At 41.4% G+C, this 13,269-nt stretch overlaps 1 protein-coding gene across 1 annotated transcript; it reads right to left on the bottom strand.

Moving 5' to 3' along the window:
• Positions 1–10,485: 10,485 nt before the first annotated feature.
• On the bottom strand, positions 10,486–11,007 carry LOC132061227 (uncharacterized). Its single transcript, XM_059454079.1, has one exon. It carries the CDS (start codon positions 11,005–11,007, stop codon positions 10,486–10,488), a length of 522 nt encoding a protein of 173 aa, XP_059310062.1.
• Positions 11,008–13,269: the final 2,262 nt, after the last annotated feature.

Genomic DNA, 13,269 nt, shown 5'->3' with positions numbered 1-13,269 from the left:
CTTCTTCGGAGTGAGGCTAAGAGTACCGCTCCGCTCAAGTCTAGGAATGCCCGGCATGGCTAAAGTGACTGTCTTGGCATGACAGTCCAAGATCGCATCATAAGGAGAAATCCAGGTCATACCCAAGATAATATCACAGTCCACCATATCAAGAATCATCAAATCTATCCAAGTGTCATACCCCATAAAAGTAACCAAACACGACCGATAAACTCGATCTACGACAACAGAATCTCCAACCGGAGTAGACACATGAACAGGTATAGCTATGCTATCATAAGGCAAATCCCAATCAATAGCATGATATGCAGACACATACGAATAAGTGGATCCAGGATCAAATAATACATATGCTACTCTATGTCGGACAGAAACGGTACCTAAAATAACAAAGATCTGAGGCCTCTGTCTCGGGTCTACTTGGGAATTAGTAACACTTGGCCCCACCACGTCCATACTGAAATCCATCTCTCAAACTATGGGACCCATCTCTACTAACCTGGGATCCACCTTTAGAGACCTGAGAACTACCGCGGCCTGATTGAGCGCCGCCCCTCTGAGAAGCACCTCTTCGACTACCTGACGATGTCGGAGTACTCTAGGACTGATGATCCTTCCTGGATCGGGGACACCTCCTAGCAATATGGCCCAACTCTCTACACACAAAATAGCCCCTGGGTCGGAGACTGATAAACTGAAGCTGAGGACCCGACTGGAACAACCCTGTCTACTAGTCGAGAAAATAAGCTCTTAGGAGCTCTCTGCCTGGGTGGCTTACTAGAGGAATCCTACAAAGCTGAATGCACTGGGCGGCCTGAGTATGGCTGATATGGCCTAGAAGACTAATCGGCACCCCTTGATACGCTCAAATTACACCTTTAATTAGCGTAAAGCGAACGATGTCAATTATAGCAACCCAACTAGGTTGGGGTTGAATCCCAGCGGAATATGGTGTGAAAAGGTTACTAAAGTCGTAGAATGCTTAATTTAGGTCTAATGTCTTAATCCGATGATTTTGGTAAAAGTTGGTTGTTTAGGACTAATGGCTAACTAATTTCTTTGGAGTGTAATTTAGGGTAAAAGAAACCAAGGTCGTGTCCCCTTTAGATAAAGTGTATGATCATGGGTATTGATCTTGATATACTTCTAATGGATTGCTATATGAATGCACTTAACCTCTATGTGAATCTCTACTATTTCCCAATAAATAAAGATTATTTCTTTCTATGATTTTCCCAAATATAAGAAAGTGATATCAAGAACGGTTAATTAAGCCAAGTAAATTCGTCTTATTGCTAAGTGAATTTATTAAACAAAGGTTAAAGCTTTGAGTTCTTGTTATTTATTCTTACCAACCCTAATTGTTTTCCCAAACAAATAAAGATTTATGACATTAATCAATGTTTGCAACCATTAATTATGAATGAAGAATGAAGAATAAATAAGCCCTAATAATCCATTATGTGTATATCAATCACAAAACCCAATCACAAAACACCCATCATTGGGTTCACAACCCTAGTAAGGGAATTTAGCTACTCATGATAAAGAATAAGAAATAAGAAATTGAAGAATTCATAATTGCTTACTTTGGAAGAAAAGAGAAATTGATAATACTTGAATTGAAGTTTGAATCTCCAAAAACTAGAGAGTATTTATTGTTCTAAATCAAGCGACCAAAAATATATCAACTGATAATAATTAAAATCCTACAATGGCTATTTTTAGGTTCTAAAAACGTAAAAGTTACAGATTTACACTTTGGTCCCCGTCGGTACAAAATACGGTCCGTATTTCACAATACGGACCGCAAACCAGTTTACGCCCAGGGTTTCCTTCAAGATATGGGCAACTGCAACCTCGTGGAATACGGACCGTATTTTGATTTACGATCCATCTTTCAACTTGCAAAACTTCAACTTTCTGCCAAGTGTCTAAATGCTAAATACACTTTGAAATACGGACCGTAAAGTGGAATACGGTTCGTAAAAGTTGTTCGTATTTCACCATCATCTCAGCATGCCTTTCTGGTTCTGCTTATCTTTAAATATGCCCATGGAATACGGCCCGTATTTGAGAATACGATCCGTATATTGAGATTACGGCCAACTTCTGCGCTTTAACTGTTTCCATTCTAAATCTGCTCCATTACCTTAAAAACACTAAAACACATTAAATAGACACTAACTTGCTTAAAAACAAGTAAAACTTCTCGTAAAAAGGCCTTGGATGTGCCATAATTTCCGGGCACATCAACAACCCCAACTTAAAGTCTTTGCTTGTCCTCAAGCAAGTCATACAACACAATGACTCAATCTAACATCTAGATATAACAGAGTACTAATGTCTACAATGGTTCTCATTTAGAACTATGGGCATGAATGTTTTTCACCAATAGCTACCTCAACTTTCCAAATCACAATATGAATCATACTCAGGACACCACAACTCACAATGAAGTTTCAATGCATGTCATGATATTATCAGAAACATCAATATACGCACAAACGTTGCTTTTTAGGGACTGCTCATAATTTCATCTGAATGCCCCCAGACAGACCAAAGACTGTCCCTCACACATATATACAACACAATTGGGACTAAGACGAAGGAGAATAGAAATCACTCACTCTCACAAAGAAATTCACAGATTGCACTTACACATACCATAAGCTTGCCCTCATTTTCAATATTCTCATCTTTGGAAATCTCGGTTATGATCACTCTAGGACTTTGTAGGGTTGTAATGTAGGCTTTAGAACGGGTAGGATACATATTTGGTCAATAGTGGCTCACCCTTCTTGAACACTACACTTCTTTTTTTTCTTTTTCTTTTATTCACCCTTCTTACTTCGCTTCTTTACTTTATCCTATAGGGTCGGTGTGACTTTATTTGGCTAAACACTATTTATTTTTATTTTTTTCTCTTTTTTTTTACACTTCTTATCACACCGAACGCTACACCATATAACTTCGCTTCCACCCTCAACTTAGGCTTTCAGCCTCATCTCTGCATAATTCACGCAACACCCCCAACTTATTCATTTTTTTTCTTTTTCATTCATAATGCCAAGGAGGGACTTTGGTGCAAAAGATGGGGTTATTCAAAGAAGGGGTTAAGGCTCGTTAACGGCTAGTCAAACAAAAATAGGTCACGTAGGCTCAAAATGGGTAAGTAGGGATCATATTTCAAACGGGTTAGGTTCAAAAGTGTTTTGAAAGGGTTTCCAATTACACAAAGATGGCCTAGGATCATTTCACAACCAATACATCCTTAGAATGAGAATACGACTACTCGAGCAAGTTCTAAATTACACGCACAATAAGTGAACAAAACTAAAACTCACAACACACAATGGCAATGGAAATCAGCTTAACATAACATCCCAAGCATAACATCCCAAGCAATCATTTATCATACTTAATACTCTCATAATTATCATGTCATGAATAAAACCAATCACGTCAATTCATAGCTATTCCTAAGTATTCATCAAAATTTGAGGGGTTCCAATTCTGTTAATTTTTTTTTTTCAAATAATAAATTTACATGCCGTAAGTTACTAACGTACTACCATATAAGCCAAAACTACTCTATTTTACCTAGACAACCTAACATGCCAGTTTTGACAACAAAAACCCCTCAGGAAAAGAAAAGCCGAGGGGGGGGGGGCGTTCCTAAACACATATTTACAACACAACAAAGTCCAATAATCCCACCCCCAATAGAAAAATCAAGCACTGTCCCCAGTATATCAATTATAAGAACAAGGGAAGCAGGTTGTACCTGGGCACCCTAGGTGCTGGGCGTATCTCAAGACTGGACTGTCGCATCAAGCGGCTTGCTGCTGGATTCGCCTGATTGGCGTTGTGGCTCAACTAAGGACTGAAGGATGGCCTGCTGCATCTCTTTTTCCTCCATCCTCTTCAACCTCTTGGCCAGCTCCTCGAGATCCTCAGATGTCTCACAGACCTTCTTGCCTTTGTCCCACACAAGGGACGCATCCTCCTCAAACTCCATCAGATCCATCACCGGAATAATACTTGGCAATATGGCACGTGGTGCTGGAACTGGTGCAGCTGCTGTACCGAGCGCTCTAAGCACCTCAAGCTCCTTCTTCAGCCTCTCCAACTCACTCCTCAAAGAAATAAACTCCCCACTGGCTGTGGTCTGCTCTCGAGTCACCAATCCAAACTCAAAGCTATCTAGTCTAGCCTGATAGACCTCGTGCTTCTTCTCGAACTCCACACGGATCTCTGTGGTAGCCTCTGTAACCAATGTCTGCACTATCTTCACCACTTTTGGCTTGAACTGTTGCAAGATTTTCCCTACTTGCCTTTCAGCCTTCACTGCCTTGAATGCAATCTGACTGTAATTAGCATGGCTGAAGTGAAGCAACTCCAACTCTGGATCGGCAGGCTCGAACCTAACGGCGATTCACGGCGGGACCCCGAGGGAGGACCACGTGTGGCCGGTGTGCCACGGGGGTGCCGTCTCGGTGGAGGTCGGTAAGTCAGCTATCTCGGGCGCACCCTCGGTGTATCATGACAACCCTCTTCGAGACATTAGTAGTAGCAGCAATAGGCTCAGTAGTCGTATCATCAAAGTCGAGCTCTATCGGATCAGTCCCAACAGCATGGCTCAGACTCAACTCTAACTGAGCGTCGTCGTCATCACCAGACTGATCTGCCTCCTTGTCTGTCTTGCCCGAAACCTTATTCTTCCTCCAATCTCCCACATGGACAGCCTTTTTTATGTTTTCCCATTCTGGAATCTGAAATATTCTCGCCCTTCTACACAACTCGGTGATAAGGCACGGGAACACCATAGTTTGCTTGGGCTTGTGTCCCCTCACATGCAGCTCCTCCGCAATGATCTCTCCAATATTCATTGGATATTGTGACATTAACGAGGCAATAGTGACTGCCTGACTGGTGAAGAGGGTGTTGTCCGCCTGGGTTGGAGTGATCCGGTACCTAAGCAACGTCCACCAAAACTTAGCTTCCGCTGACAAGAAACTCTTAGTAATTTTTACTTTTCCATCATTTGTCCGTTTTTGCTTATGTGGCTTAGATATGATCGTGGCGGTAGTCCATTCAATCACAGATTTGTTATCTTTCCTATCCCTCTTGTCTAGGTACAGGCTCAGATTGGTAGGTGCCACATAATCATTGCCAAATAGAACTTTGTTGATGGCCTTGGAGGAAATATCAATATGGGAATTCCGGACTGTCACATTTTCCAATATAGGTATTTGATGCCTTGCGCGATTAGGCTTCTTCATAGACATCAACACAACCCCAAATGCCGCATAGAATTCCCTCACGATGTGCGGAGCATACTCTCCTAGTTCGTCAGTGAAGGCATCCAGCTTATACATCTTGACGGTCTCGTCCAGCCGTGGATGTGCCGAAACACCATCAAAAATCAGTCGCCGCTCCTCGAATATTTTTCTCTGCGGCTTTCCCCTAGTTTCTATCCCGACCATCCATTGATCATATAATCCTTTGACCCTTTGACCGAGTATCAGAGTTTTTCTTCCTCCAGCTGTTTGGTCCGGACAGCTAATTTACGACCCTCTGGTGGTGTATCATCATCCGGAGCATATCTAGCACTTGGCTCCTCTGAGCCACTTTCCTGCTCCATTTCTTGGGTTGCCGCCCCGCTTGATACTTTCGCGTCAGGATCCCCCTCTTCAGACTGGGAGGCTTCCGACGTGGACTTGGACAATGTCATGGTTGGGGGCACGGATGTGCCTTTTGTGGGGGCCCCTCTGACTTTGGGTGGAGGTATAACCTTTTGGTGCTCGGACCCAAAATTTTCCTCTTCGAAACTTGTGGGCTCATCTCTCAACTTATTTTCGAGGCCGCTTTCTTTCTTGTGCCTTTGCGTGGGCCCCCACTTTACTTGCATTCTTTTTCTGACCCATTCCTGCAAAAGACACATCTTATTAGCTTCAATGGAACAACCAAACAAAAATGAAACAAAATAATTGTACACAAAAACTATGTTCTTTATGTGACCGTAAATTTAAAAGCCGGGCCGTAAACTGAAATACGGTCCATAAACTCAGGTCGTATTGTGCCATCTCTGTGTTGGACCTCAAGGGTCGATCAAATTATGATTAAAGATGGACCATAAAGTGAAATACAGTCTGTAAACTCAGGTCATTTTTCGCATCACACAGTCACGGAAACAGAGCATGTTTTGGTTGTTTTAAGAAAACAATAATAATCCTGGTTTCACATTATTTGGGGGACTGGGTTACTCAGAATTAACCCAATTTCCTACCGAATTCGCATCAATTACTCATGAGTCATGCTATTGGTGGGCATACCAAAACCTCAAATTTGAAATTCAAGGTGTGAAATGCCCTCCAACCCATTTGGGTCCTATTATCATACTTCCCAAGAGATTTAAAAGCTTACAACATCATTATTCCCATACAAGATCATTAACCAAGAGAAATTTGCACAAAACCCTAGTCTAATCAACACCTACCAACTAGTTCATACCCAAGTGAGTAAAATAAGACTGGAGAGTGTCAATCATACCTGTAATCACGAATCACAGATGACAACTTGAAGGATTTGAGAGAACAAATTATCACAAAACAATTAAACCTAGGGCAGAGAAATTAGGGCTGTTCGAATTCTGTGAGGTTAGATGGATTTGAGAGTGTGGATGGTGTATTTATAGAGATGAAGAGGTAGAAGATGGTGGGTTATGTAGAGGGAGGTCATGGGTTTGTGAAGTTAGAGTGGGCGGTTATATTTGAAGTGGTGGAAAATAATGAAAGAGGCGGTATATATTCTTCCCTCTCTCTGTCCACGATTTAAATGACTGTCGATTTTTTCTCTTCTAAATACGGTCCGTAAAGTGATTTACGGCCCGTATTTAGAGATAATTCTTTGGACCGTGCACTATATTGTGTCATGAAGGATTACAACCAGGTTTACGAGTCGTATTTTGAATTACGGTCCGTATTCTATGGTCGTAATTTTTCACGTTACAAAACAAGAATCTTTGTTTGTGACATTGTTAAATACGCCTTGTTTTGCGACCCGTATTGTGAAATACGGTCCGTAAACTCCAGATGTATTTTACAATGTTGTAAAATAGTCTCTCTGATTACTTAACTTACCTGCTATTCATCAATATTTTCTGCAATATATTCCTGCACCAAAACAACCATTACCTTATATGCAAACAAAAACAAAAAGAAAATACACATTATACTTGGGTTGCTTCCCAAGAAGCGCTTGAGTTAACGTTGCGGCACGACGGTGGTTCCCTTTCACTCCTTATCGGCAAACACCGGGTCAGCCTTCGTTCCGAGGTGCTTTAACCGGTATCGGTCAAGAATTCTATCCCCATCAACCATCCCATAATAGTGCTTCACCCTCTGCCTATTCACCTTAAATGTCTGAGTTCCATCTCCGGACTTCAGTTCAATCACCCCATGGGGTGAAATACCTACCACCTCAAACGGACCAGACCACCTTGATTTTAGCTTGCCAGGTAGCAATTTCAATCGAGAGTTAAATAGCAAAACGGGAACACCCTTGTAGAATTCTCACTTCAGGATTTTCTTTTCATGATACTGCTTCATCCTCTCTTTATAAAGTGTTGCACTCTCATATGCCTGGTACCGAAATTCATCCATCTCATTGAGTTGAAACAACCTTAGCTTGGTCGCCTATTCCCAGTCCATATTCAATTTCTTGAAAGCCCACATAGTTTTATGTTCAAGTTCAACCAGCAAGTGACAAGCTTTTCGAAAACAAGCTTGAAGGGTGAAGTCTCAATCGGAGTCTTGAAAGCAGTCCGGTATGCCCATAGAGCATCATTGAGCTTGCGGGCCTAATCAGTCCTATTTGCATTCACCGTTTTAGCTAGAATACTCTTGATCTCCTGATTGGATACATCAACTTGCCCACTTGTCTGAGGATGATAAGGTGTTGCCACCCTATGTTTTACGCCATATTTCTCCATCAATCCTGCGAAAGCTCTATTGCAAAAGTGGGAACCGCCATAGCTAATTATAGCCCTTCGAGTACCAAATCGAGTAAATACGTTCTTCTTGAGGAACCCCATGACACTGTTGGCCTTATTGTTAGGTAAAGCCACCACTTCTACCCATTTCGACACATAGTCCACAGCAACTAAGACATATTTCATGCCACCAGAACTCACAAAAGGGCCCATAAAGTCAATCCCCCAGACATCGAACACTTCTACCTCCATTACAAAATTCATAGGCATTTCTTGCCTTCTGCCTATATTCCCTTGCCTCTGACATTGATCACAAGATCGCACCAATAGATTTGCATCATGAAAGATAGTCGGTCAGTAATAACCGCATTCAAGAACCTTAACATCAGTCCGGTTACCACTATGATGACCTCCAACAGGAGAGTCATGGGATGCCTTTAGAATCGCCATCACTTCATTTTCGGGAACACAACGCTGAATGATGTTATCCGCGTATGTTCTGAATAAATAAGGCTTATCCTAATAGTATTGACGAGAATCCCGCAAGAACTTCTTCTTTTGGTATGCTTTAATCTCTTCTGGAACTATGCTTGTTACCAAATAATTGGCAATGTCAGCATACCATGGTGCTACCTCCATTGACATAGGCAACACCCTCTCATCTGGAAACACATCATCTATATCTAGCTCATCAGAAGGTCTCCCAGCTTTTTCAAGCCGACAGAGATAGTCAGCAACCTGATTTTCAGTTCCCTTGCGGTCATTCACCTCAAAGTCAAACTCTTGCAAAGAATAGCACCCATCAGATCAGTCGCGGCTTTACTTCATTCTTCACCATAAGGTATCTCAATGCTGCATGATCAGTGTATACCATAACATTGGACCCCAACAAATAGGCCCGAAACTTCTCAAAAGCAAAAACTATTGCAAGTAGCTCTTGCTGCGTTCTTTATCGTGTAATTCATGCATCCGGCGATTTGGTGTTACGCTTGCATAATAGATCGGGTGCATAATTTTATTGTGCCTCTGGCCCAGCACAGCACCTATTGCGAAATCACTAGCATCACACATCAATTCAAAAGGTAAGGACCAATCAGGAGTGACAATAACAGGAGTAGTAGTGAGGCGCTCCTTTAATTTATCAAACGCATTTCGGTACTTGTCATCAAATACAAACTTAGACTCTTTTTCAAGAAGGTTGCACATTGGATTAGCAATCTTGAAGAAATCTTTGATGAAGCGCCTGTAGAACCCAGCATGTCCCAAAAAACTTCAGACACCTTTGACTGAGATCGGTGGAGGAAGTTTTGCAGTCACATCTCTCTTCGCTTGATCAACCTCAATTCCCTTTTCAGAGATTTGGTGACCGAGGATGATCCCTTCCTTCACCATAAAGTGGCACTTCTCCCAATTAAGTACGAGATTTGTCTCCTTACATCTTTTCAGCACTTGACCCAGATGGCCAAGACAATCATCAAATGAATCACCCACAACAGAGAAATCGTCTATGAACACTTCCAAGAAGTCTTCTACCATGTCAGAAAAGATCGACATCATGCACCTTTGAAAAGTGGCTGGTGCATTACACAACCCAAAGGGTATTCGGCTGAACGCAAATGACCTATAAAGACAAGTAAAAGACGTCTTCTCTTGATCTTCTAAAGCGATGTTGATCTGATTGTAGCCCGAATAACCATCAATGAAGTAATAATAAGAACGCCTCGCTAGCCGATCAAGCATTTGATCAATAAAAGGCATAGGGAAGTGATCCTTGCAAGTGGCAGTGTTGACCTTGCGATAGTTCATGCAAACTCTCCATCTGGTTACAGTCCTCGTCGGAATCAGCTCATTCTTTGCATTGGGCACCACTGTGATGCCTCCCTTTTTTGGAACACATTGGACTGGGCTCGCCCATTTATCAGGTAAACCACTCCAGAATCTAACCATTTGATGATCTCCTTCTTGACGACCTCTTGCATATTCTCATTTAGTCTCCTTCGATGCTCTACACTCGGCTTGCTGTCCTCTTCCAACTGGATTTTATGTTCACAGATCCTAGAAGGAATTCCCTGAATGTCTGTTGTGGTCCAACCAATTGCACGCCTATATCCATGCAATACCTCCAAAAGTCACTCAATCTGTTCCTCAGTCAGTAGTGCTGAAACAATCACTGTCAATGTATTATTCGGACCCAGGAACTCGTATTTCAAATGTGATGGGAGCTGCTTAAGCTTTAACTTTGGTGGTTCAATGATCGAAGGCTTTACTGGAGGAGTTGTTCTATTTTCCATATCAAGATTCAGCTTCTTTGGGTGGTAAGAATATGACCCCAACCCAACAAGCGAACTAACCATCTCCACATAACCCTCCATGTCTTCAGCATCAAAGTTTACAAGTATACCAGCCAGAGCTTTACCCAAACTTTCTTCTTCCATCTTGAACTCCACCGCTTCATCAATAACATCAAAAGAATCAATCAACGAATGCTCTTATAAGCACTTGGTAACTTCATCCCCTTGCTTGCCTGAAAAAGTAACTTCCTCGTTGTTGACTCGGAACTTGATTTCATTTTTCTCCGAATCCATCAGAGCTTTCCCCGTAGCAAATAAATGTCTCCCCAGAATAATAGAAATGTCCCGATCAATAGTACAGTCAAGAATCACAAAAGCTGCAGGCAATATGAATTTACCAACCCACACAAGAACATCATCAACCTTGCCAACAGGCCTCTTAATAGATCTATCAGCCATATATAGCCTCATAGTAGTCTCCCTTGGCATCCCCAAACCTGATTGCTTATATATAGAAAGTGGCATCAAATTAATAATCGCCTCATTATCACACAAAGCACGAGCAAAATCATGGTGCCCAACAGAACAAGGAATGGTGAACGCCTCAAGATCGCCCTTCTTCTGAACAGTAGTTGTTGAAATGATGGAACTCACAGTTTCATGTTGCACCATTTTCTTCTTGATCAGCAGGTCCTTCAAATATTTAGTAAAACCAGGCATCTCCTTGACAGCTTCCAAGAAGGGAAAATTCAGACACAATTGCTTTAGCTAATCATAAAATTTTTTGAACTTAGCATCTTCCTTCTTGTTCACCAACCTCTGAGGAAAGGGAGGTTTAGATTTTAAAAGCTGATTCAAAGGGCGAAGATCCCTTTTCACAGTCTTCTTCCTCTTGTCATCAGCCTCCTTCAAAATCTCTAGAATATCAGCAATCTTCTTGTCCGTAGGATTCTCATCAACAATAATTGGTGCATCAGACTGCACCTCTTCATCTTCATCAATTGGATTGAGCTCAACAACCTTCTTTTCAGCACCTTGGAGTATTTTACCATTCTAAGTACTAATGGCAAACACCCGATCTACACCGCCTCCCCCATTCTTCGAATTTGGAATAGTGTCACTAGAAAGTCCTCCCTTTTTAGGAGGGTGCTGCTCTCTAGAAATATCACGCATCTGTGACTCGAGCTTCTAAATAGCTGATGTATGGGAACCCACTGTCTCTTTTAGCCCAGATAAAGTCCTCTCAGACTTTGATTGATTTGCTAGAACCTTCTCAAGCATTACTTCAACGCTCGAACTACCTTGCTCTATTGCTTGCCCTTTCAGTGGTATATAAGGATTGGAACTCTTGTTCCCAAAATTGTTGTTGTTGTTGTAGCTCCCTTGGTTCGTACCACCATAATTATTATTGTAGTTCCCAGAGTTGTTGTTATTGTATGCACCCTGACCCTGCTGAGGTCTCCATTGATTCTGATTCTGGTACCCATCTTGGTAGTTCTGTCTTTGATAACCCTCTTGAGAATTATTCACATAGTTAGCATCTTCTACCTACATAGGAGGTCCCTCGTGAAATGGACCCTCTTTGTTCTAGTACATCCCTTTCGGCATACCTGGCTCATCCTCACAAACATTTACCTTCTTAATGCGGTCTCATCAAACTTCTTGGTTAGCAAGAAAATATTATTTGCAAGCTCAGCCAGTGTTTGCTGGGTATCTTGATTCTCCTTTATCTTATTCTGGATCATGACACTACCATAAGGCACCACATCAGCATTGTTTGAGTGCCATGTGCGTAATCAGCCTGTCAAGTATGTTGGTCACTCATCGATAAGATTTATTCATAAAACTACCATTAGCTGCATTATTTGCAATTTATTGCGTCACTGGATCCAGCCCTCGATAGAACTTCTCCATTAATATGTTCTCCGGAAAACCATGATTTGGAATTTTCTGCAAATACTCTTTAAATCTCTCCCAAGCTTCATATATAAACATTCCCCCGTCGCTTGAATTCATAGATCTTGTCACGAATCTCAACCTTCTTGCTAGAAGGATACCACTTCTTGAGAAAGACCGATACCATTTTCGCCATGTGTTAATAGAATTCGGAATGACTTCTCGAACCAAGCTCTTGCATCTCCAGCTAAGGAATATTTGAATAGCCTCAGCCGAATAACATCTTGTGAAACGTTGTTTTGGATATGATTAGCACACACATCCACAAAATTCTGCAAATAACGTTGAGGGTCATTATCGGTAGAATTCCAAAAGTAGCGCTCAAGCTTCAACAACTGGTATAAAGAGGAGTCAATTTTTACGCTTGCAGCTCCAACTCAAGGATGAACAATAGCAGATGCATAGTCCTCCTCCGAATAAGATCGGCGAAAACATTTTCTTCATCCGATTCATTCGCACGATTATTCAATCGATTCCCCGAAGCACAAAGATATTGGTTTTGTTGATTCGATTCATGTTCACCTGGTTTACAAGGAATAGCAAACAAGGTGTGACGGAATAAGCAAAAGACTTCAATCAAAGCAAATACTATTTAGTAATTACAAAATCGTATTCCCTGACAGCGGCGCCAAAATTTGGTATGCTCAAATTACACCTTTAATTAGCATAAAACGGACGATATTAAATATAGCAACCCAACTAGGTTGGGGTCGAATTCCACCGGGAATATGGTGTGAAAAGGTTACTAAAGTCATAGAATGCTTAATTTAGGTCTAATGTCTTAATCCGATGATTTTGTCAAAAGTTGGTTGTTTAGGACTAATGGCTAACTAATTTCTTTGGAGTGTAATTTAGGGTAAAAGAAACCAAGGTTGTGTCCCCTTTAGATAAAGTGTATGATCATGGGTATTGATCTTGATATACTTCTAATGGATTGCTATATGAATGCACTTAACCACTATGTGAATCTCTACTATTTCCCAATAAATAAAGATTATTTCTTTCGATGATTTTCCCAAATATAAG

The sequence above is a fragment of the Lycium ferocissimum genome, chromosome 6 (assembly GCF_029784015.1).
Source record: "Lycium ferocissimum isolate CSIRO_LF1 chromosome 6, AGI_CSIRO_Lferr_CH_V1, whole genome shotgun sequence".
Lineage (NCBI taxonomy): Eukaryota > Viridiplantae > Streptophyta > Magnoliopsida > Solanales > Solanaceae > Lycium > Lycium ferocissimum.
Note: the sequence above shows the minus strand (reverse complement) of the source record. Positions and strands in the feature narration are given on the sequence as shown.